General features: G+C 36.6%; 1 protein-coding gene across 8 annotated transcripts in view; it reads left to right on the top strand.

Moving 5' to 3' along the window:
• The window catches only part of NEO1 (neogenin 1), a 238,959-nt gene that overhangs the window by 130,433 nt on the left and 84,238 nt on the right, over positions 1–24,288 (top strand). For all 8 annotated transcript variants that reach the window (XM_044925356.2, XM_045162126.1, XM_025296187.3 and 5 more), the window contains exons 6-7: positions 8,977–9,131; positions 11,096–11,216. In XM_044925356.2, the coding sequence (XP_044781291.2) occupies positions 8,977–9,131; positions 11,096–11,216 (276 nt within the window). The remainder of the gene's footprint in view (positions 1–8,976; positions 9,132–11,095; positions 11,217–24,288) is intronic.

Raw genomic sequence — 24,288 nt, 5'->3', positions numbered from 1 at the left:
TGGTAATATTTATAAAATTTTTAAATATGAAATCACCTTGACTAGCTATTCCTGCTAAGATTCTGTTCTCCTGAAGATCTTACACATGTGTACAAAGATCTGTATACAGAGATGCATATTATCTGTAATGACAAATACCACAAAAAAGACAAATACCATCTGAGTCCACTTATATGAGGTACTTAGAGTAGTCAAATCATAGAGATGGAAATTAGAATGGTGGTTGCCAGGGACTTGTGGGAGGCCGCAGAGTGGGGTGTTACTGTTTAATAGGTATAGCGTTTTCAGTTTTACAAAATGAAGAGTTCTGGAGATGGATTGTGGTAATGGTTGCCCCAACGTATGAATGTGCTTTAATACCACTGAGTTGTGCAATGATTAGGATAGTAAATTTCATATTTTGCTTATTTTACCATTATTTTTAATTTGAGGGGGAAAGTACATGGTAACAAGTCACTCTGCTTGTTCCCCAAGTTTCCCAGTTATCCTCCTATGAGATAGCCACTGGACCAGTTTTCTGTGTATCCTTCTATGCATCACTGGTAGTTACATCTCTTCCCTTTGAATTCACATCTGTGTAACACTTGGTCTTCTTCTCTTAAAATGTCATACCTTTTTCTTAACAGTTTGTTAAACACGTTTTTATTATCTCACTCACAGCATGCAGTGAAATGTCTTTGTAACTTAGTAGTTGCTCATTTAAACACCTGTTTAATAATTGAGCAAGCAAATGAATTTTGTGGTCCTGGAAGGCACAAGAATTGGGGAGTTTCTGTGTATATAGAAAGGTGGTGATGTGTACAGTGTTCTCCTTTAGTGACCTCTCATGTGAGGTTCTCACACCTCAGCACAGTAGAGTGATCTGGGAAAACTTGTTAAGATGATGATTCTGTGGCTGTTTGGAATTCTCAAGCATGTGTGGTGAAACCCAACAACCAACCCTTTTCTAAGAATCTGCATTTCTATGCACGTAGTCTATGATTTTCTCTTGGAGAAACATTGTCCTGAGTCATCTGTGCACTTCTACAGTGCTGAAAGGAGAGAGCTTACAGATTGAGTTTAGCTATTTTGGGAGCATGTCTAATGTATGTATAATATGAAGTGAAAATAATCAACCTTGAGGCCTGCATGCCTCCTCTGTATAAACATGGCACAGTTAATGGTCCTCATGATAATAGAGGGGCATCATTCAAAGAATGTGGTTCAGTCTTGTCAGGGAAGAGGAACCTATATTTAATAAAGATTTTTGTGACTTCTTCACACATAAAAAATCATGTTTATAGGTGTTTGTCCAATTTAAGAGCTTTAAGAACCCTAAGACCCCAAGTTTGAGAAACATTGCACTAGGAATAAATTCTACAATCATATAAGCCAGTTTATAAACATAAATGTGAGCACTGAAGTTATATGATTATTAAGATTTTATATTATCATAAACATTTAAAAGCACATTTTAAAACGTATGCAGAAAATTCACAGCAAAGATAGATTTATTAATTTCTATTGGCGAAGCAGTGGTATAAAACATTAAATCCTTGAGAAACTTGAGAATGCTTGAAAAATTCTTGTTCTCAACATGTAATTTTCTGATAGTCCTGACTAATGGAATTTTTACAATTCAGGTAACCATTGATGTCAACAACTATTGAACAACGGCATTGAACACCTGTTATGGTTTAGGCCACTGAGGTTTCAGTAGTAAATAGGGCAGTGATGGCCTAGGAATGGGAAAGAAAGGGCAGGATGTGGGATGCTGTGGATTAGGAAAAGCTTCTTTAAGGGATTGTTTTTAAAAATCTGAAGGATGAGTACCTGTTAGCTAAGTTGAGAAGTAGGGTTAAGGAAATGCAATGCACCTGGATGTGGAGGTGCAGGGAGAGGATAGAAATGTAATTTCAAGGTCATGTGGCAACTCTGTCTTAATGTTGCTTCATAACTGGTTTCACCTGTTTCACCTGGAGATTAAGGGAAACATTTACCTTCCTTGGAACAAGAAGCTTTCTCAAGAAGTATTAAGGGTTCTAATGTATTTTTGTTCCATTAGTTGAGCCAGTACTTATAGCATATTTATGATTAGACTGTCAGACAACATCCATGAAGGAATTTCAGGCTGTTAAAAATGCTTGGGCTTTATTTTGTTGGGTTTTCTTTAAGGACTTACATGTAATTTTGTGAATTATTGAAAAGAAACTTAAAAACAGCAAGTGTGAAGTTTAACATAAAATGGCCAAAATTGCTTTGTTTCTCTATTTAAAGTACTTTTTTAAGAATTTCAGTGCTTAAACGTTTAAAATCAAACAATAGAAACTCCAACATTTCAGAGCTAATGTAAATGAAAACTGGTATATCTTCTAAATAGCAGCATAGTCAAGTAACCTTGAAACATTGGTGTTGGTGTATTGTTTTCTGTTTGAATTGAGTGGCAATTTCCAGCATTGCATAACACTGATGTGATTCACTGGTGTTTCCAGTAAGGGAATTTTGCAAGTATAATATGTTTTAGTATTAGGTTCTACTTGTGCATTTAGCAATTAAAATTATTTGTGTAATGATGATGGCATTAGAAGGGATAGGGAACTGTCAAAGAGAATTTGAAGGTTAATTATCTCGTTGGTAACGAAATGCATAATCTTCCATTGGGATGGTTATTTTCTTATGGTAATTGACTCATTTGCTCTCTGGTTATCAATTTAACTTCCCAACCACAAACATCTGCTCTTACACATTGTGTTTAATTGCGGTGAATTCTATCTACAGAGAAGTTAAGATCCAAAGAACATTTTAAAGGTATTATTTTATGATTCATGAAAGGGAAAAGTAAATGATGAATGGAACATTGTGATGATTTTTTTCTAATAGTCTTTGAAAGTCTGCTTACTAAAAGTGCATACTAAAATTATAATTGGATTTTCTTTTGAAGAGAATGTTGCTATTTTTCAGAATTATGTACTCTACCTTAAGGGGAGTCTCAGTCCTTTAGACTTAAGGAATATGTCAATTCCTCAGAAACAAGGTACCATAGGGGTTAAAGATTGAAGGCTTCGAACGTAGGAAAGATCATTTCATGTGTATTTATTTAATCCAAAGAAGAGGGATGGGTACAAATTGTATGTGACTACTTGCTTATAATTTTTTAAGTGGAAGGGAAAATCATTTTTTAAAATGTTCATGGTTACCTATAGGTGAAGAGAGGGAAAAGAGTAGAGAAAACAGGATAGAAGCAAGACCTCTTGGAATATACCTTTTTTTTTTTTTTTAATTTATTTAAAATTGCCAGAAAGGAGAAGCAAAATGAAACAAATGACTCTAAATGTGTAACTACTTGGTAGTATAGCCACACAGAGAGTTAAAATTCCAAGTGAAAAAAACTATTTCAAATAGTGTAACAGAGTAATTAGACAATAAACACCTAGTAGAATATGCACAAGGGCCAGACTCCCAAAATCCTCAACTTTTTTCTCTTGATGGAAATGTGGGTACTGTTATTCTGAGTCTACTGGGTGTAAGATAAAGCATATAAGGAATTAAGTTGGCATCACTGAAAACAGAAATTTTTTGCATGAGAGAAAGGAAATAGAGATGTAAAATGAATAGGTTCCAGTTAAAACCTATAGTCCCAAACTTAATTGGAGATACTAAAATGAAATCATAATTTTATATTTAAAAAGTACAGATTTCCTGGCTTTATCCACAAATAGGGCCTAAAATCAGTGACCAGAAGATACTAAAGACCACCTGCTGCTGCTGCTAAGTCACTTCAGTCGTGTCCGACTCTGTGCGACCCCATAGACGGCAGCCCACCAGGCTCCCCCGTCCCTGGGATTCTCCAGGAAAGAACACTGGAGTGGGTTGCCATTTCCTTCTCCAATGCATGAAAGTGAAAAGTGAAAGCGAAGTCGCTCAGTCGTGTCCGACTCTTAGCGACCCCATGGACTGCAGCCTGCCAGGCTCCTCCGTCCATGGGATTTTCCAGGCAAGAGTACTGGACTAGGGTGCCATTGCCTTCTCCGAAAGACCACTTGGGTCATGTCAAAAAGGACTCAGGAAATTCCAGTGGATCTAGGCTTCTTTTGGTCAAAGATGGGGTATAGAACAGTCTTATGGACTCTGTGGGAGAGGGAGAGGGTGGGAAGATTTGGGAGAATGGCATTGAAACATGTAAAATATCATGTATGAAATGAGTTGCCAGTCCAGGTTCGATGCACGATACTGGATGCTTGGGGCTGGTGCACTGGGACGACCCAGAGGGATGGAATGGGGAGGGAGGAGGGAGGAGGGTTCAGGATGGGGAACGCATGTATACCTGTGGCGGATTCATTTTGATATTTGGCAAAACTAATACAGTTATGTAAAGTTTAAAAATAAAATAAAATTAAAAAAAAAAAAGAAAATGAAAATGAAAAGAGGGTTAACTTTAGTGGATTGAAACAAACCAAATATATTTTAATCCACGAACTCATAATACTTTTAAAAAGCCTTCACTGATTACATCTGGGATGTGATATTAGAGAACCAGATCATTGTTTTGAAAATTGGTAAGCACAGGAAAAGAATCAAGCATTATCCTTTTCTTTCTATAAGCGTTATACTTAAGGGTAACCAAATAATTGATGAGGAGAATCATAGAAAGGAAGATTCAGCATTGTAAAGGTGTTAAGTTGCTGCAAATTCAGCCCAATTTCTTTGTAGAAGGAATGATAGAATGAGTAGTACTGTTTTGCAACTCCTTTTGTGATTATCAAAGGCTTTTAACATCACGAGAGACACAGTCACACATTATGAACCCTCCTGATGGAAGGACAGGGCCCTGCCTGTGAAGTGGTCCCTTACAAAGAAGAATGGATTTGGAGCTGAGAGACCATGAATTGATAACTGGCATAATGTGAAAAGCTCTTATGAATAGATAAGAAAATTGTGAATACTCTAACTGAAAAAATAGCAGAGTACATGTGTAGATAATTCACAGAAGGATAAATACAGGTGACTAACCAATGTTTAGAGGCCAACCCTAAATATTCACTGAAAGGACTGATACTGAAGCTGAATTTTGGTCATCTGATGCGAACACTTGGTCATCTGATGTGAGAAGTTGGGTTAAAACTCATCATTCAAAAAACTAAGATCATGGCATACAGTCCCTTCACTTCATGGCCAACAGATGGGGAAACAATGGAAACAATGAGAGACTTTAGTTTGGGGCTCCAAAATCATTGTAGATGGTGACTACAGCCATGAAATTAAAAGATGCTTGCCCCTTAGAAGAAAAGCTATGACCAACCTAGACAGCATGTTAAAAAGCAGAGACATTACTTTGCCAACAAAGGTCTGTCTAGTCAAAGCTGTGGTTTTTCCAGCAGTCACGTATGGATGTGAGAGTTGGATTATAAAGAAAGCTGAGTGCCAAAGAATTGGTGCTTTTGAACTGTAGTGTTGGAGAAGACTCTTGAGAGTCCCTTGCACTGCAAGGACATGAAACCAGTCAATTGTAAAGGAAATGATTCCTGAATATTCATTGGAAGGACTGATGCTGAAGCTGAAACTCCAGTACTTTGGTCACCTGATGTGAAGAACTGACTCCTTGGAAAAGACCCTGATGCTGAAAAGATTGAAGGCAGGAGGAGAAGGGGATGACAGAGGATGAGATGGTTGGATGGCATCACCGATTTGATGGACATGAGTTTGAGCAATCTCCAGGAGTTGGTGATGGACAGGTAAGCCTGGTGTGCTGCCATCCATGGGGTTGTAAAGTGTCGGACATGACTGAGCAACTGAACTGAACTGATGCAAACAGACGACTGATTGGAAAAGTCCCTGATGCTGGGAGTTATTGACGGCAGGAGAAGAGGATGTCAGAGGATGAGATGGCTGGACAGTATCACTGATGCAATGAAAATGAACTTGGGCAAACTCAGGGAGGTGTTGAGGGACAGGGAGGCCTGGTGTGCTGCAGTCCATGGGGTCACAAACAGTCAGACACCACTGGATTACTGAACAACAACAATAACCAATGTTTGAAAAGAGTTAAATTCACTATTAATAAGTTTCCCTGACTTCATCTAGTTGTGCAGACTTTATTTTCTTGATTGTGTCATTATGTTACTTCTTAATATTATATACCTTCTTATCTTCCTTGGCTTCTACTGCTTACTTGGGATTCTCTTCTGCTTACTTGGTATTCTGCCTGCTCTCTATACTCTTACTCTTCATTTACTCAAATTATAAAGTTAGTCTGGATTTCTTCCCAGGACCTGAACCCATCTAGTCAGTGCAATAGATTAAAAAAATGAAAAAAGAGGAAAGAAGATCAGAAAGAAAGAAATAAAACTGTCTCTAGTCCCAGGCAACATGGCCTGTGTAGATAATCCCAGAATTATGTATAAAAACCTGCTGAAACTAATGAATATGTTAGGCATAACCATGGAATAAAAGGTCAATATGCATAAATCAATTTCATCTCTCAATACTAAGTGAACAATGAGAAACTAAAAAAAAAACTACGTGCCACTTACAGTAGCATCAGAGTTTTTGAAATACTTAGGGATACACGTAACAAAGTGTGAACGAAACTTGTATATTGAAATATATAAAACATTGATGAGAGAAACCAAAGATCTAAATAACGGAGTGAGAAACCATGTTCATAGAAAGGAACACTCAGTGTTGTTAAGGTGTTAAATTCACCCCAATCACAATCAGAATTCCAGTAGGCTGAGCACATTTTAGCCCAGCTGTTTTTTGTTTTTTTTTTTAATGCTGCTGTTGTCATTATTTGATATAGGGAATTCCTTGTCATTTGGAACTTCAAACAGAAGTTTATAAGTTCCACTTGTCATGTATGTTGTAGGAATAGGAAATTACTGCATTATGTAGGAAGCTGGACTAGATGTAGTTTTACCCTTTAAATTCAAAATCTTCTTGAATCTTGTTATTTTTAAGCCAATAATTTACAACTTTGGGTTAAGGGGAAAGGGAGATACTGGAATTGCCAAGCTTTTCCAGATATATCTAACTCGTCCCCAAGGATTCTGTCTCTACCTCACATCCTTAAAAACCATTTCATGTAATGAAGAGTGTTACTAATGGAAGTGTGTGTGTTGCAGTGAGTGAACTATTCAAGACCTCTAATGTGACATTAGAGAAAAACATCTACTTCTGCTTTACTGACTATACCAAAGCCTTTGACTGTGTGGATCACAACAAACTGTGGAAAATTCTTAAAGAGATGGGAATACCAGACCACCTGACCTGCCTCCTGAGAAATCTGTATGCAGGTCAAGAAGCAACAGTTAGAACCAGACATGGAATCGCAGACTGGTTCCAAATTGGGAGATGAGTACGTCAAGGCTGTATATTGTTACCCTGCTTATTTAACTTATATGCAGAGTACATCCGGAGAAGGCAGTGGCACCCCACTCCAGTACTCTTGCCTGGAGAATCCCATGGGCGGAGGAGCCTGGTGGGCTGCAGTCCATGGGGTCGCTAGGAGTCAGACACAACTGAGCGACTTCACTTTCACTTTTCACTTTCATGCATTGGAGAAGGAAATGGCAATCACTCCAGTGTTCTTGCCTGGAGAATCCTAGGGACGGGGGAGCCTGGTGGGCTGCCGTCTATGGGGTCGCACAGAGTCGGACACGACTGAAGCAACTTAGCAGCAGCAGCAGCAGCAGCAGAGTACATCATGCAAAATGCCAGGCTGGATGAAGCACAAGCTGGAATCAAGATTACTGGGAGAAATATCAATAACCTCAGATATGCAGATGACAGCAGTATGGCAGAAAGTGAAGAAGAACTAAGGAGCCTCTTGATGAAAGTGAAAGAGAAGAGTGTAAAATCTGGGTTAAAACTCAGCATTCAGAAACTAAGATCATAGAATCTGGTCCCATCACTTCATGGCAAATAGATGAGGAAACAATGGAAACAGTGAGAGACTTTATTTTGGGGGCTCCAAAATCACTGCAGATGGTGACTACAGCCATGAAATTAAAAGATACTTGCTTCTTGGAAGAAAAGTTATGACCAACCTAGACAGCATATTAAAAAGCAGAGACATTACTTTGCCAACAAAGGTCCATCTAGTCAAAGCTGTTGTTTTTCCAGCAGTCATATATGGTTGTGAGAGTTGGACTGTGAAGAAAGCTGAGTGCTGAAGAATTGATGCTTTTGAACTGTGGTGTTGAATAAGACTCTTGAGAGTCCCTTGGACTGCGAGGAGATCAAACCAGTCAATCGTAAAGGAAATCAGTCCTGAATATTCATTGGAAGGACTGATGCTGAAGCTGAAACTCCAATACTTTGGCCACCTGATGTGAAGAACTGACTCCTTGGAAAAGACCCTGATTCTGGGAAAGATTGAAAGCAGGAGGATAAAGGAACAACAGAGGATGAGATGGTTGGGTGGCATCACCGACTCAATGGAAATGAGTTTGAGTAAGCTCTGGGAGCTGGTGATGGACAGGGAGGCCTGGCATACTGCAGTCCATGGGGTCGCAAAGAGTTGGACACGACTGAGCAACTGAACTGAACTGAATGTGACATTTGTATTTCTTTGGAGGGTGCGTTACTCATCAGTCTTGACTGAAAAGGAAGATAATGTCAGTTTTATCAACTCTTTTTGAATTGTAATCGTGGCTCTTCCAAAATGGTTTAAATCTTAGGGAAATAGACTTTCATATTCATTTTTAAAGACAGCTTAGAACTTTCTGATTTTTCAGTACAGTCAACTTAGTAAATATTTCTCAACAGAGAAACTAAGAATTATCATTATAATTATTCTGCCAGTTAAGTAGACCAGAATATCAATTTTTAAACATATGTTCCTAACATATGTTTAAAAATATATGTTTCGTTTTTCTAAAAAATGTGAAAGTCTCAAATAATTAAAAACCTTATTAATTCTGTGACTTTTTAATTGCTTGAAATACAAATAGCTATTTTTACTTTTATTAATATCTTAATTTCCTTTCTATTTTAAAGCCCAACCTGAATTCCTGAAGCAGCCTACTAATATATATGCTCATGAATCTATGGATATTGTGTTTGAATGTGAAGTCACTGGAAAGCCAACTCCAACTGTGAAGTGGGTCAAGAATGGGGACATGGTTATCCCAAGTGACTACTTTAAGATTGTAGTAAGTATCTTTCAAAGAAACTTAGCTCTGAAACCTTTAAGTCTCTTTAAATGTAGTCACCAAGAGATCTGTTGTCCATAGTACATGAACTGGTGTATTAGGATGAACATAGAAAATTCACTTAGAATATAATCTTTTCATTGGCTGATGAGAAGGCTAGCCCAGAAATGTTTTGGTAACTCACATGCGATCACAGAGGAAACCAGTGTTTGAACTCAGCCTGAAATTCATGTTCCCTGATCAACAGTCTAGTCCTCCTACTCAGACATACTAGCATTTTTAAATACAGCCTGCACCACTTTCTGGGTAATGATTATCCTGTGTGTGTATTCACATGCCCCCGTTGTCTTCATAGCTCTGTAGTCAAGGAGCAGAAGTCTGTCCTTGTTACACTGATGCTCAAGCCCTTCAAAATAAGTATACCCAGTGTTGGGCAGTTGTTGTGAAAATAAACATAAAGATAGCCAATATTTTGTAATAACTGTAAATGGAAAGTAGTCTTTAAAATTAAATAAAATGTTAAAAGAAAATTAGTAGGTATATTATAATGAGGATAATGATCAAAATGCACCCTTATAGTATTTCCCCAAAGAGTGTTCCTATTCTTAGTCCAGGTTCGATGCACGATACTGGATGCTTGGGATACTGGATGCTTGGGGCTGGTGCACTGGGATGACCCAGAGGGATGGTATGGGGAGGGAGGAGGGAGGAGGGTTCAGGATGGGGAACATATGTATACCCGTGGTGGATTCATTTTGATATTTGGCAAAACCAATACAATATTGTAAAGTTTAAAAATAAAATAAAATTTAAAAAAAAAAAAACAACAAAAAAAGCAGAGTAAGAACAGCATAAAAAAAAAAAGTGAAAAAAAAAAAATAAAAAAAAATAAAAAGTAAAGCAAAAGTAATTAATTAGCCTTAATCTATTAAGAAGACTCAGCCATTTCTGCTTTTTACTTCATAGATATATAGTAAATGCTAGTAAATAATCCACCTGCAATGCGGGAGACCTGGGTTCAATCCCTGGGTTGGGAAGATCCCCTGGAGAAGGGACCAGCTACCCACTCCAATATTCTGGCCTGGGGAATTCCATGGACTGTATAGTCCTGGGATCACAAAAAGTTGGACACAACTGAGCGACTTTCACTTTCACTTTAGTAAATGTTATCCACTGTTACTATTATCATTATCTAATATCCTTATAATAGCATTATCTAGGTTTTAAAAAAGTGATATATCTTAAGATACATATGTGACATTCATAGACATAATCAGAAGTAATTATAATTGTTAAAGACTTAATGTCTAATTACAGATTTCTCACATAAGTAATTTATTCTTCATAGGAATACAGTTTCTATTTTTAAAATGCATAATGTTATATGTTACAAAAAAGTAATTCACAAGTATTTAATCCTAATTAAAAAGCAGCATGTTACAGTTAACTTAGCATTTTACTCTTTATCATTATTTTCATCCTATTATAAAAAATCTTAAACTTATGTTGTATTATATCAATAGCAATAATGATAGTTGACATTCATATCATACTTGATAGTTTAGGAAAAACTTTTATATAGGGGGTTCTAATCTGCTATAACAATAGATATTAGAAATAATTTTAAGAAAGTGCCTTGAATTCACAAATTCAGACTTTCACTATGGTGACATAGTATTTCATGCCAGATATTCCCACCAAGCAAAAGTATAAGTTTGCATGCATTGCAGACATGCCTTTCTATAAGGATTGAATTCTTAATTGTTGATGATAGTGCTTCCTTTTCTAGTTAAGTCAGTACCTTGTCAGTAAAACTGAGTCAACATGTTCATAGGTAAATAATATTCAGTATATGAATCATATAATTGTACTTGTTTTTTTTTCTCTCCAGAAAGAGCATATCCTTGAGATTTGAACTAATATTCATCAGTTGAATCATAAAATTTTGTTTTTTTCTTCCTCAGAAGGAACATAATCTTCAAGTTTTGGGTCTGGTGAAATCAGATGAAGGGTTCTATCAATGCATTGCTGAAAATGATGTTGGAAATGCACAAGCTGGAGCCCAGCTGATAATCCTTGAACATGGTAAGAGGGACTGAAATAGTAAGCTGAGAGAGACTGTGTGTGAAGAGGTCATACCTATCAGAGGACCTATCACTCCAGTATACCTAGTGATTAGTAAACTGTTTATAAAGGCTAATATATGGCATAACTAAGAGAGAAAAAATAGCCGTCTAAACTATCTGTTTTTTTAAGTGACTGAGAAACACAGTTTTGGATACTGTTGCAGAGAAATTGGTATTAAGAAAAACTGAACATTTATAGTCTTACACAATAAATGGATACTCTTCAGATTTAATCTTATTTAATCTTACAAATATATTTCTAATCTATTAAAGTAGAAAAACTTTAATGTTTATTTTGCAGTGAATTTTTCTTTATTTTTTCCAAAGTAAAAATTAACTTGCCTTTTCTGATTTTCACGCACCCAAAAAATACTTACTAAAAATTCAGACAACATTGAGAAGTAAAAAGGGGAGAAAAAACTCATTTTGTATCAGTCAGGGTCAGTTCTAAGGAAACCGCAAAGTAATTTCACTTAAAACTAAATTAAAAAATTGAATATTGTTTAGTAAAAACCTATTAACTATAACAGGGGATTGAAGTACCAAGGAATTGGCTAGTAAGAAGTAAAAAGAATTCTAGTGAATATAAAAGAATGGCAGACATAGGAGCAGCCACAACCCATAGGTCTGAGAATGTTCAGGAAGAGGCCTCTCTCCGGACTGATCCAGGCCATGTTGGAGAGGATGTGGCCATGGTTTAATGGGTGGTGGAGAAGCAGCCATGCTCCCATCCCACAGAAGCTTGCTAAAAACCTGCTGTCTAGTGTGCTGAGGAAAAGTTGTTCACAAGGAGACGTCTCAGTGAAGGCATTCTGCTTAAAAAAAAAAAAAGAATACCCCAGCAGAGTTGGGGTACTGAAGGAAGCTACTCACCAGCACTCTATACTGATAAGGTTTTAACACATGTCAGCTGGCAAAAGGAGAAATAATGTAAAGGGCTCAGCTTCATTTTTGCAGAGCAGGCAATGAAGTATGAATGTGGAGCTTAAATAGTAAATTGATTACAGGCACATGCTTTTAATCCCTGCCATATAGGAGTACTGGGTATAAGCATGCATAGATGTGTATATGGTTTTATAACCTGTTTTCTTGCAACAGCATGCTTTGGACATGTTTCCATATCATTGAATATACATCTGCATAAACATTTTTCATTGTTGAATAGTATATATGCACTTTGTTTTATATAAGTGATTCCCTATTGGTTAATATTTAAATTGTTTCCTGTTTTTTATTATGATGAACAAGGCTATGCTGAACTTCCTTATATGATTATTTTCTCATACTAAATTATTAGAGGTTGAATTGTTGGATGACACTTTTATGTGAAATTGATAAGGGTAACTGTTGGGTATACTATTTGTTTTAGCAGGAAAAGTATTTTTCATTTTGTGCATTTCTCAAGAATGCATAAGGAAGAGCTGCTTTAGACATCTGATTTGATATCTGAGTCAAATTTAAGTTCAGGTTCCATTGTGGTCAGGAAAGCTCATTGGCAAAGATGGCATCTACTCTGGCTTTTCACTTAAATAGCATATAGGATTTTTATATACTGGTTTGAGATGGGGACAACAGAGGATGAGGTGGTTGGATGGCATCACCAACTCAATAGACATGAGTTTGAGCAAGCTCCAGGAGTTGGTGATGAACAGGGAAGCCTGGCGTGCTGCAGCCCATGGAGTTGCAGAGAGTCAGACATGACTGAGCAGCTGAACTGAACTGACCTGTGTTTTATCCTTTTTGAAACAAGCTTTCAAAAACAGACATTTTGTGAGCTACTGAAGATTTTTAGTGACCTTGTCAGCTATACATTAAGGATGCATGGATTCCAAGAAGGAGAGTAAATGTCTTATTATTATTTTTGGTATTTTAATTTGCAAGATAAATATTTCTGCAGAAAACTAAAAGAGATTATAACAATTTATAAAATCTTATCTCTGCCTTTCTGAAGTTTTTAATATTGTAAGGGATGTGAGAGATGTGCATGACTTGAATACCCAGTCCATAATAATTCAAATAAGGCAGCATACAGTTTAGGAGAGAGGAATTCTATGTGAACAGGGAAGTTTTTCATGCAATGTGTCCCTTTGTAATAGACTTCAAATGATAGTACCAGATGTTAAAAAGAGGACCTGGCTCAGTATGGAAACAGAATAATTAGAGTATCTGTTCCTATAGAAAGGTGGCGTGTTGAGGCAGAACAGGATCAGATTAATCATGGCCTTAGTTACAAACAAACAAAGCAATTCTGTAGTAAGGGAGTCTAATAACAAAGTCAAATTTAATTAGAAGACAGTGGCCGAAGAAATATTGTTATAAGACCATGAGGAAATAATAAGTACTTGTACTAGAGAAATAGAATCCTAATAAAGAGATGGTAGTATCTAATTCAGACTTTATCAACTGATTGGGTATAAAACATTATTATAGAGGAATCAAATATACTTCTAAGGTTTTATTTGGGTGACTGAAAAAATGATGATGCCTTTACAAAAATAGAAGAAGAAATTTAATCGAAGTGGAAGGAAACTTTTACTCAAGCTGTAAAGAATGTACATAGAACATACCACCCTCACCTATGATCAAAAGCTGGATCATCTACAAAACCATAATTTCTGTGAGCCCATCAGAGAGCTGAGCTTGCAAAACAACCAAGTAACCTAAATTGCAAAGAATTAGACAACCCTCTTCTCCCCAAGAATGGGTCATGAATTGTTTGACCTTTGGTAGGACACGAGAGAAAGAGATGACTGCCATAGAAATGCATAAGAAGAAATTAACTAAAATTTTAACAGAATTTTGAAGACTAAGTATGGCCTAGTTTAGAATCACTGGGGGCCTCAGATAAAAGGGGAGTTCACACTTGCTTGCAAATATATTTCCCTGGGGCTTCAGAGGATGTTCATTATTAAGACTGGGGACAAGGTAGAGACTCGAAAAAAGTAGTTTTGGTTGAGTAAAGGTGAAGGAGGTGATCTGTGGATGCTGGGAGACAGGTACAAAGCCCCTTCCATTTACTCAGACTCCCTTCAGCCTCCAACAAGTAGGGGAAGGGCAGAAAAACTTATTTCATAAATTACTGGCAGGACATTAGAAGCAAAGCTACTCTGCTGCTTGGGGGAGGACCGTCTGGTCCCTAGGACACAGGCAAAGACCCACTGCTGCTGTGGAAGGGTAGAAGAGAAAACTCTTCACCTCTGAAAGAAGTGCATAAAACTGCCGTGGGCCCTATGATCCTACACCAATAGCTAAGAGAGGTCTTTACTAGGAAGAATAGGGAACTACCACTAAAGACCAACACAAATACAAAGCAGATTCTGGCTGCCATGGAAAGAAGAGGCACCAGGCCTATCTAATACTGAGGCTGTATTGTGTGCTCAGTTGCTGAGTTGTCTCTGACTCTCTGCAACCCCATGGACTCTCTGTAGCCCACCAGGCTCCTCTATCCATGGGATTCTCCAGGCAAGAATACTGGAGTGGGTTGCCATGCCCTCTTCCAGGGAATCTTCCCAACCCAGGGATTGAACCCATGTCTTCTGCTTGTCAGGTGGATTCTTTACCATTTTTCTACCTGGGAGGCACCCATATTATACTTGATCTTAGCTAAAATTGTATTAGGACAACTGAAAATCCCATCTTCCCCAACCATGACCTTATCACCAAGTAACAAATATATTTACTGGTCAGGAGCTCATTCTTATTTCTGCCTTAAACCACCACTATTTTCTGTGGACTTACACGTCAATGTCTTATTTTATCTACTTAAAGATAGGATTTATCCCCTTATTGGTTTTTCCTTCTTACCAATTCCAGTTACTTAAGTTATTTCTAATAGAACCTGCATCTATCCTGCTAATTTTTAAAACACTGCTCTCTAATCTCAAGCTTATGTATATCATTTTAAAAATATGATAGTCTAACTAAAAGAATCTGGGAAAGGGAACTTATATAGAAAAAATAACACTTCACAATTCTTGAATGTATGAAAAAGTGAAATATGAAATCAGTGTAGGTTGAAAGGATCATACATTATATGGAATAAACAATTTGTTAGTGATTTGGAAAGAATTAAACTGTACATTTACCTTATATCAATGAAATAGAGTTAAAATTTAAATTAAATCCATAAAAATGTTGAAAGATGATAGAAGAGTCTCACCATTTACAGTACACCAGGATTTGTTAATTCATTCACGAGGTAATAAGCATTTAGATTATTTCCAATCTATCATAATTTAACTTATAAAAGAAATGAAAGAATACAGATGAAAAATTTGGTGTCTCAGGATATAAAAATTTAAATGTTTTATATGTAAAGTATGAGAAATACTTTAACTAACTAAAGAGGACAAGCTAGGGAAGAATATAAGAATTACAGAAATTTGTTTGGATGGTATCACCGACTCAATGGACATGGGTCTGGGCAGACTCCGGGAGTTGGTGATGGACAGGGAGGCCTGGCATGCTGCAGTTCATGGGGTCGCAGAGAGTCGGACACGACTGAGCAACTGAACTGAACTGAGTGTTATGAATGTAACAGGAATGCACACAAATGGATATGATAAAGTGACTAGCATAAGCATATAATTCACAATATGGCAAAGATAAAGATAGTTTCTAAACATGACAAATGTTTCATCTCACTTAAAGATATAAAATTAAATCACTTTTGGTGATATGCCATTTTTACCTAATAAAGATTTTATATATTTTAATGAACATTCACTGTAATGTTCATTTATTATGACTGGTTAGGGTGATTATGTTTATGTCTTTCACCCTCAGTGAAAATGTAAATTGTTACATCATTTGCTAAATCCATTTGGACAATTATCTTAAAAATTACTGACTCAACCCATTAATTGTTGTTTTAGGATTTTTTCCTAAGGAAGGAATCAGAGATTAGGACAAAAACTATTAATATCAGCACTGGTAATTAAAAGAGAAAAAGGTAGGGATACAGAGAGAAGAGTTAGGAAATGACTTGCATATCCCAAAATAGAGGAAATAATTAAAATAAGTATAGTACAAACTTATGATGGAAAAGTTATTTGGCCATTAAAAACCATGCCTTTGAACAGTCTTTAGTGATACCAGGAAAACCTTGGTCAAGTGGTAAAGTAAAAAATAATATATATCAAATAATCCAAATTTAGTTGAAAAGATTAACATGTTTAGACATTCCCACACCAAAATGTGAACAGTGGTTATCTTTGGGTAGTGATATTTTCTCAGTTTTCTAAAATAGCTCTGTATTACTTTTTTTTAACCATTTATCATTTATTTATTATTATTATTATTTTACTTTACAATTAGTAAATTTTTTTAATTAATAAGCAAAGCCATCTTTCAGTCAGTGCTGCAGTTTAGAAAAGATACCAAATACATAATTTTGAGAACTTTACCAAAAACATCATGGATAGCAGTTAAGAGTTGCAAATAACGCCCTTCACAAGAGAGCTGGGCTGTGTGGCAGGAGGTAAACAGAGCAAATTCTAATAAACCTCATTGATCTCCTTTGATTTAGTGGAACAAGGACCAGAGACTCAAGTAGCCTGCGGGAGAAGGGTAGAGTCTGACCCACTTGGAACTTTTCCCTTTGTGTTCATAGCGTTGTGAATCTCATGAGCATATATCAGATCAGATCAGTCGTTCAGTCATGTCTGACTCTTTGCGACCCCATGAATTGCAGCACGCCAGGCCTCCCTGTCCATCACCAACTCCCGGAGTTCACTGAGACTCATGTCCATCAAGTCAGTGATGCCATCCAGCCATCTCATCCTCTGTCGTCCCCTTCTCCTCTTGCCCCCAATCCCTCTCAGCATCAGAGTCTTTTCCAATGAGTCAACTCTTCCCATGAGGTGGCCAAAGTACTGGAGTTTCAGCTTTAGCATCATTCCTTCCATATATAGCATTTCCCAAATCTATTTGTCTATGGATTTTTTTTTTAAGTAGACCCATGAATATCTTAAAAGGTGCAATTTGGGAATCATCGATGTAGAGGTATTCAAAGGAGGATGGATAAGATTAAAGTTGGCAAATAGTGGCCCACAGGCCATGTCCAGCCAGCCTCCTGGTTTTGTGTATAAAGTTTTATTGGACACAGCCACAGACATTTGTTCACAGATTGTCTCTGTCCAGTCTGTAAAAAATTTTGACTCTGTAATGACAGAAGTGAGTAGTTTAGTCTGAGACCATATGTCCCACAAGCCTAAAACATTAACTCTCTGGCCCTTTATAAAAAAAAAATTTTGCCAGGCACCCTACTCTGGTACATATCTTTTAGCCTGATAGTTTGTGAGGGTCAGTGAAAGTCTGTGTCACTTACATTTTTTTTAATTTAAAGAAGTTTGGGTAGGTGGGGAAAAGCAGAAGAGGGGCAGGAGGTTGAGGATAAAAGGACAAGAGAAAAAATCAGACTTGGTATGTGGATAACTAGAAGATGCACAGTGGTGACTGACTCCAAGGAGGACCTGTGATGGAGATCTACGAACTACAGAGTCTGCTAGCACATCTTCATTGCTACCTCTGAGACACTTCGGCACTAGAAACACCACGGGGTAAATTATGGAAAGTGGAAAGAAACTTGTTGTGATGGTGCTTATCTTCCCATACCTTGTTTAAAAGTAATGTGAAAGTATTTGAGCATCTTTGACACAAAGTCTTATTTTTGTAAAAGGAATTTTCCGATTCTCCTTGGAAGTGTGTAGCTGTAAATCCTGACCATCAAGCTGTTGGCTAGTGCTTGGATGCAGGAAAGTACTTACAAGCACCCACAGTTGGGCTGTGATATAATTGGATAGCGTGATTTTTAAGTAAATTATCACCTGTGAACATTAAATGAAATTTCATAATTATAGTTAAAATATATGAAACATCTGTGCAACAACACTAGGAAACGGTTTCTAATCAAATTGGGAAGTATTATTTGAGAATGAGTATGTCTCAAACATACTCCCTTTCCACCCCTGCAGCTTTATTGAGACATAATTAACATATAAAACATTGTGTAAGTTTAAGGTGAACACTGAGTGTACAATGTAATGATTTGATGCATATATATATATATTGCAAAATGTTTACCACAGTAAGGTTAGTTAACACATCCTTTTGCTGTTATGGTGCAAACATTAAAGTTCAATATTCATAGCAACTTTCAAGTATCCACTACAGAATTGTTAACTATAGCCAACATGTTGTACATTACATCCCTAGAACTTAAACTCTTAACCCAGAAGTTTATACTCTTGGACTTCTCCCCATTTCCCCATCTCCCAACATCTCCCCATTTCTTCCATCCCTCAACCCCTGGCAACCACCATACCATTCTCTTGTTTCTCTGAGTTTCATGTCAAACATACTTCCTTAATATTAAACATTTAAAATGTAATTTTTAGTGTTTACACATGCATTTTTGGAACAGTAATTCTTGATTTTAGAAGATTGTGGCTTTAAAGCTATTTAACATGGCAGTATTATTTGCTGCTAGTTCAAATTATTGCATTTTATGCTAATATACTTTGTTTTATAATCATGTTTGAGTTATTTTTTTAAGTATTAGCATATAAATTATTGCAAGTATGAGTAGTAAGAAATAAGGTAAAATGTGTTTTTGTCTGTTAACTTTTTATTACCCTTTCTTCCTGTCAGTTGGAATTTAAAAATAGATTCCAAAACTATCATGTAAAAAAGGCTAAAATGTAAAAACACATGTAATTTTTCTCTGTACATTCATTCAAGTTTGATAATTGGCAGTTTTTTAGTTCCAGTAAGGGAAGGTGGATTGATGAAAAGAGAGTAATGTGAACTTGTTTTTAGTAAAGGAAATTCATACTTTACCAACTCATTAAATGACTTCTAGGATATTATGGCAATGGGAGATAAGGATACATATACTGAATTTTACTTTTTTTTTTTTAACAGAAGCATTTGTAAAAAATTCCATTTTGTATCTGTAAATATTGAATAGTAGAAGTTCTGGAATAAGTGACTAATGACCTGGCAGGATTAAAAGTTGGCTAGATAGCAGGAAATTGTTAGTCATTAGTGGAATATTTTAAATCCGATGCACTAGAATGTATAATAGTTGGTGTTGATTTTAATTAAAAGATAAATTCCAGTTAGTTTTTTGCTTTTTTGTACTAGTAATTATGGGCTTCCCTAGTGGCTCAGTGGTTAAGATTCTGCCTGCCAATGCAGGAGACATGGGTTTGATCCATGGGTCAGGAAAATCCCCTGGAGAAGGAAATGGCAACCCACTCCAGTATTAGTGGCCTGGAAAATCCCATGGACAGAGGAGCCTGGAGGGCTACTGTCTATGGGATCACAAAAGAGTTGGACACAACTTAGTGACTAAACAACAGCAACAACTAGTAATTATAACTTTAAGAAAACTCTAAACTCAAGATAGCTGTGTTGAAATTTGCCTTCTTAACATGAATTCCGTGTCTGCTAAGTCATTTCAGTCGTGTCCGACTCTGTGCGACCCCATAGATGGCAGCCCACCAGGCTTCCCCGTCCCAGGGATTCTCCAGGCAAGAACACTGGAGTGGGTTGCCATTTCCTTCTCCAGTGCATGAAAGTGAAAAGTGAAAGTGAAGTCGCTCAGTCGTGTCCGACTCTAGCGACCCCATGGACTACAGCCTACCAGGCTCCTCCATCCATGGGATTTTCTAGGCAAAAGTACTGGAGTGGGGTGCCATTGCCTTCTCCGGAATTCCATGTCTAGGAGCTTTCTAATATTGAAAATGCATCTAATGTCAATCCCTGGGTTCTGGTTCTTATCTGGCATTAACTTGCTGAGTGATTGGATCAGGTACTAAAATTCTGTGATTTTTAAATTTTATATATAATTAAGGAATTAAATGATCCGAGGTCCTGCATCACTCAAATAATCTATTAAATGCAGTTTTAGAAATAGATGCATTAAATATAAGGTGCTTTTCAAGACACCCTTTCTGTCTAGGTATTAAAATAAATAGATACATTATTTGCAGAAAGATTTAGGCTTTCCCAGTTAATAATTTTATGTCACCTGCTACAGTGTGTATAATGAAACAAACCTGGTGCTCAGAATCTGAAGTATTGGCTTTATGTCTGAGCCCTACTAAGATGATGTAATCTCTATGAGTATCAGTTTTCTTATCTTTATAGATAAGAAATAAAAATAATAATATGAACAATAAGGAATAGTATAAGCAATAATCTTGCACAGTACACCTCTCAGGGGCAAATGGAACAATATATGTAAAGTATTTTGTAAATTGTAAGTACTCTGCTGCTGCTAAGTCGCTTCAGTCGTGTCCGATTCTGTGCGACCCCATAGACGGCAGCCCACCAGGCTCCCCCGTCCCTGGGATTCTCCAGGAAAGGACACTGGAGTGGGTTGCCATTTCCTTCTCCAATGCATGAAAGTGAAAAGTGAAAGTGAAGTCGCTCAGTTGTGTCCTACCCTCAGCAACCCCATGGACTGCAGCCTTCCAGGCTCCTCCGTCCATGGGATTTTCCAGGCCAGAGTACTTGGAGTGGGGTGCCGTTGCCTTCCCCAGTAAGTACTCTAAGGTAGTAGTAATTTGAAAGAGTATGCAAAGGCAAAACTACTGAATGGGAATTCAGTTGTCATTAAAGCAAATCAAAGTGCATATAAAAGGCTAACTTCATGAAGCAAATTTTGAGGATTTTTTTTTTTAAGAGACAACAAAAATCCATTCAATATTCAGTTATATCATTAAAATCTGTAAAATAGGAGAAAAGATCTGTGTGACCAGATTGCAAGGTATTTTAAATAAAACTAAGCTTGGCATGAAAGTAGATGAACATAATATATGTTCATGGTCAAAACTTAAAATACATAATTGACTGAAATAAAAGTAAATGGACTTTTCTTTTCATCCTTCCCCAGTCTCACTTTCTAGAGATAGCCCTTGTTAACAGACATTGTATATGTGTTTATTCATTCAGTAAATATTTGTTGAACAGAATTCTGTATGTGATATAAAATTCTATATGCATTGTACTACAAAGTGGGGATTAAATAATCAACAACCAGATATGATTCTTTGCCCTCATAGTGCTTCTGTTATATTAACGGAGACAGACCTTAAGCAAATAAATAAACAAAATTAATTCAGTCTTGTGTGTACTTAAGGAAAATAAAAAGAATGCTCTGATTAAGAGTTATTGAGGGTATATTGAGAGTTACTTTAAATAGGATAGACAGAGAGCACTTTCTGATGGGCTGTGCAAGTTGGGACCTGAGCATTACAGTAATCTTCTCTCCATATATGTGTATATGTGTGTGTGTGTGTGTATGTATATAGATACACACACATTCATGTAAAAGCTTTATATCTTTTTATTTGCAATATGAAATCATTTTTTGTGATTTTACCAAATAGTATTTTATGTACATGTCAGTACTTAAAGGTTTACCTTTTTTGTTTTAACTTCTCTGTTCTCATCAGACTTGAGTATGAGGAGGCTAGTGTTTTGCATTCTTGATGACAATATAAATTTTTTTGAAATGTAATTTAATAATAATTTAGAATTCACATACCCTTTCATCATATAATCCTCTTTATAATTTGTCGGGGAAATAGTTACTAAATATTTAAAGATATTTGTGTTAGGCTAGCATAAATCTGGAAACAATCCAATCATGCAGCCAGTAAGGAGGCTGATTATTAATAAATACATGAATATAATGTAATACCAGATACCTGTTAATAATGTAGATCTATATGAGGTAAATAAGGTAGATATGGGGAAATACTCAAGTTATATTACCAATAAAGCAAGTTGCAGAAAAGATTTGTGGAAGTGGTAGGAGAGAAGGCTTTGGATTTATGTATGCTTGTATGTGCGGTGGTAGTGGTTTAGTTGCTAAGTCATGTGGGACTCTTACAACCCTGTGGACAGTAGCCTGCCAGACTCTTCTGTCCAGGGGATTTCCCAGGCAAGAATACTGCGGTGGGTTACCATTTCCTTCTCCAGGGGATCTTCCCTACCCAGGAATTGAACCCATATCTCCTGCATGCAGCGGGATTCTTGACTGCTGAGCCACCAGGGAGGCCCCAATAGATAGGTAATGGTGGTGGTGTAAGAAAATTTTAAAAATCTATACAAGAATTGGTTAACTGTGATTATATATGAGGAGTAGGACTGGAAAAATCTAAACATGAGGCGAGAACAATGTACTGTTGTAAGTTTTTGAAAAGCCAAGTAAAAACTATTAGAAATTAAGCTTGGAGTATTGCTATCAGGTCTATACATAGTGATTTTGACTCTTTTTAAGTAAAAAAAAAGTGCTTAGTGTTCAGGGTAGTTTAAAACTTTCTGAGTTTTTATTTCGTGAAAGAAAATGCTGTGTGAGAAAAACATAGGTTTTTAACAGTTATTTGGCAACTACCTCCAAGTAGCTTATCTTCTTATCTCCAAATAGAACATCTTCTATTACAGTATTTTTCCCTTGGAAGGTGAATCATGTCATATAAATACTAAGACAGTCAGTGTAATTCATTAAAATATTGAAAGCAATTTTGTTTTGGTAAGCCAGGTATTTTATTGAATACACATACTGTGTAAATCAAAATTCATAGTTACTAATGCTACTATGTAGTCCATCAGAAAAAGAATGTACACTCATGGAGAGTTGCGCTGGGATGGACCTTGGAGACCTGAGTATCTAGTCTAGCTGAGCTGGAGTTTCAGTTAAGTGACTCACCTTGTATCACAGAGCTAGCTGGCATCAAAGTTAGGACTGATAACTAGGTTTTCAGTTTCAAAATTCACTTTTATCTCTTAAGAAAGCTTAATGTTTTAAGACACGGATCATTTACATTCTTTTAATTTCAAGTTTGTCTTTTAAATCTGCAGTCTATTGCGGTTACACTTATTGACAGGGTTGGTCAGGTTTGTCATTTTGCAAGGATGGCCATGAATCTAGTTTGCCAGAGACATTCTAGTTTATGTCTGTTATCCCAGCATAATCATCAAAAGTGCCTTTTGTTCACTCTAAAAGTTATCTGAGTATGGACGATATATTCTCTAATCATTCCAATATTTCTAGTGTATTGAATCTAAAAGGTTCTGAACAGTTACTAGGGTAGAGCTTTTTGATTATGAATGTAAAGAAGTACAGTACAAGCTATGCTAAATGCCAAAGTGCTACTGTAATTCTGGATGGGAATAAGTGCTATCTGCTGGATTTGACAAACAAGGAAGGCTTCTTGGAGAATATGGCATTTAAACTTGGCATAGAAGGATGAATGGAACTTTAAACTGGTCACGTTACACAAGTGGAAAAAAAGGATGACATTTCAGGTGTATAAGTAAGAAGGCTCAAACTGCATTTGAACAGTAGAAAGCAGCGTAGTTTAGCATTCTCAGAAATATAAGACTGTACATCGTAGAAGATGTGTACAAGCCAGATTATTTAATACCAAATAAAAAGGTTGGGATCTTTTGATTAGCTGTTATACCCTAGCAATTTTCAAAAGTACATGATGAAACAATAGCACTTTAAGAGGATTTGGATATTAGAAATACGTTGAATGAGTTTAGAGAAGAAAATAATGGTATCTGTGATACCGATTAGGAGAATTTTCTACCAAATCAGATATCATGTTTGAGACCCTCAACTAGGTGCTGACAGTGGAAAAAGAAATTCTTCTTATCCCTCAATGGCTCATATATGGGAAATGCTTATTAAATGGCAGGTAGATATTTCTACAAGGAAAATAGGACATGATTTGTGATTTTTTTTTTATATTTAAGGGAGCTGAAAAGATTGAAGTTTTGCACTGAATATAGGTAGAGAGAGTCTCTGTATAAATCCAAGGTTATGAGCTTAGTTTACTTAGGAAGTTTGTCAGCATTTCTGTTGAGTTGTTCTAGACTCTTTGCTACCCTATGGACTGTAGCCCGCCAGGCTCCTCTGTCCATGGGATTCTCCAGGCAAGAAATAGACATGCCTTATGATCCAGCAATCCCACTGCTGGGCATACACACTGAGAAAACCAGAAGGGAAAGAG

Source organism: Bubalus bubalis, chromosome 11 (assembly GCF_019923935.1).
Source record: "Bubalus bubalis isolate 160015118507 breed Murrah chromosome 11, NDDB_SH_1, whole genome shotgun sequence".
Taxonomy (NCBI): Eukaryota; Metazoa; Chordata; class Mammalia; order Artiodactyla; family Bovidae; genus Bubalus; species Bubalus bubalis.
This window is presented reverse-complemented; position numbering and strand designations above follow the sequence as displayed.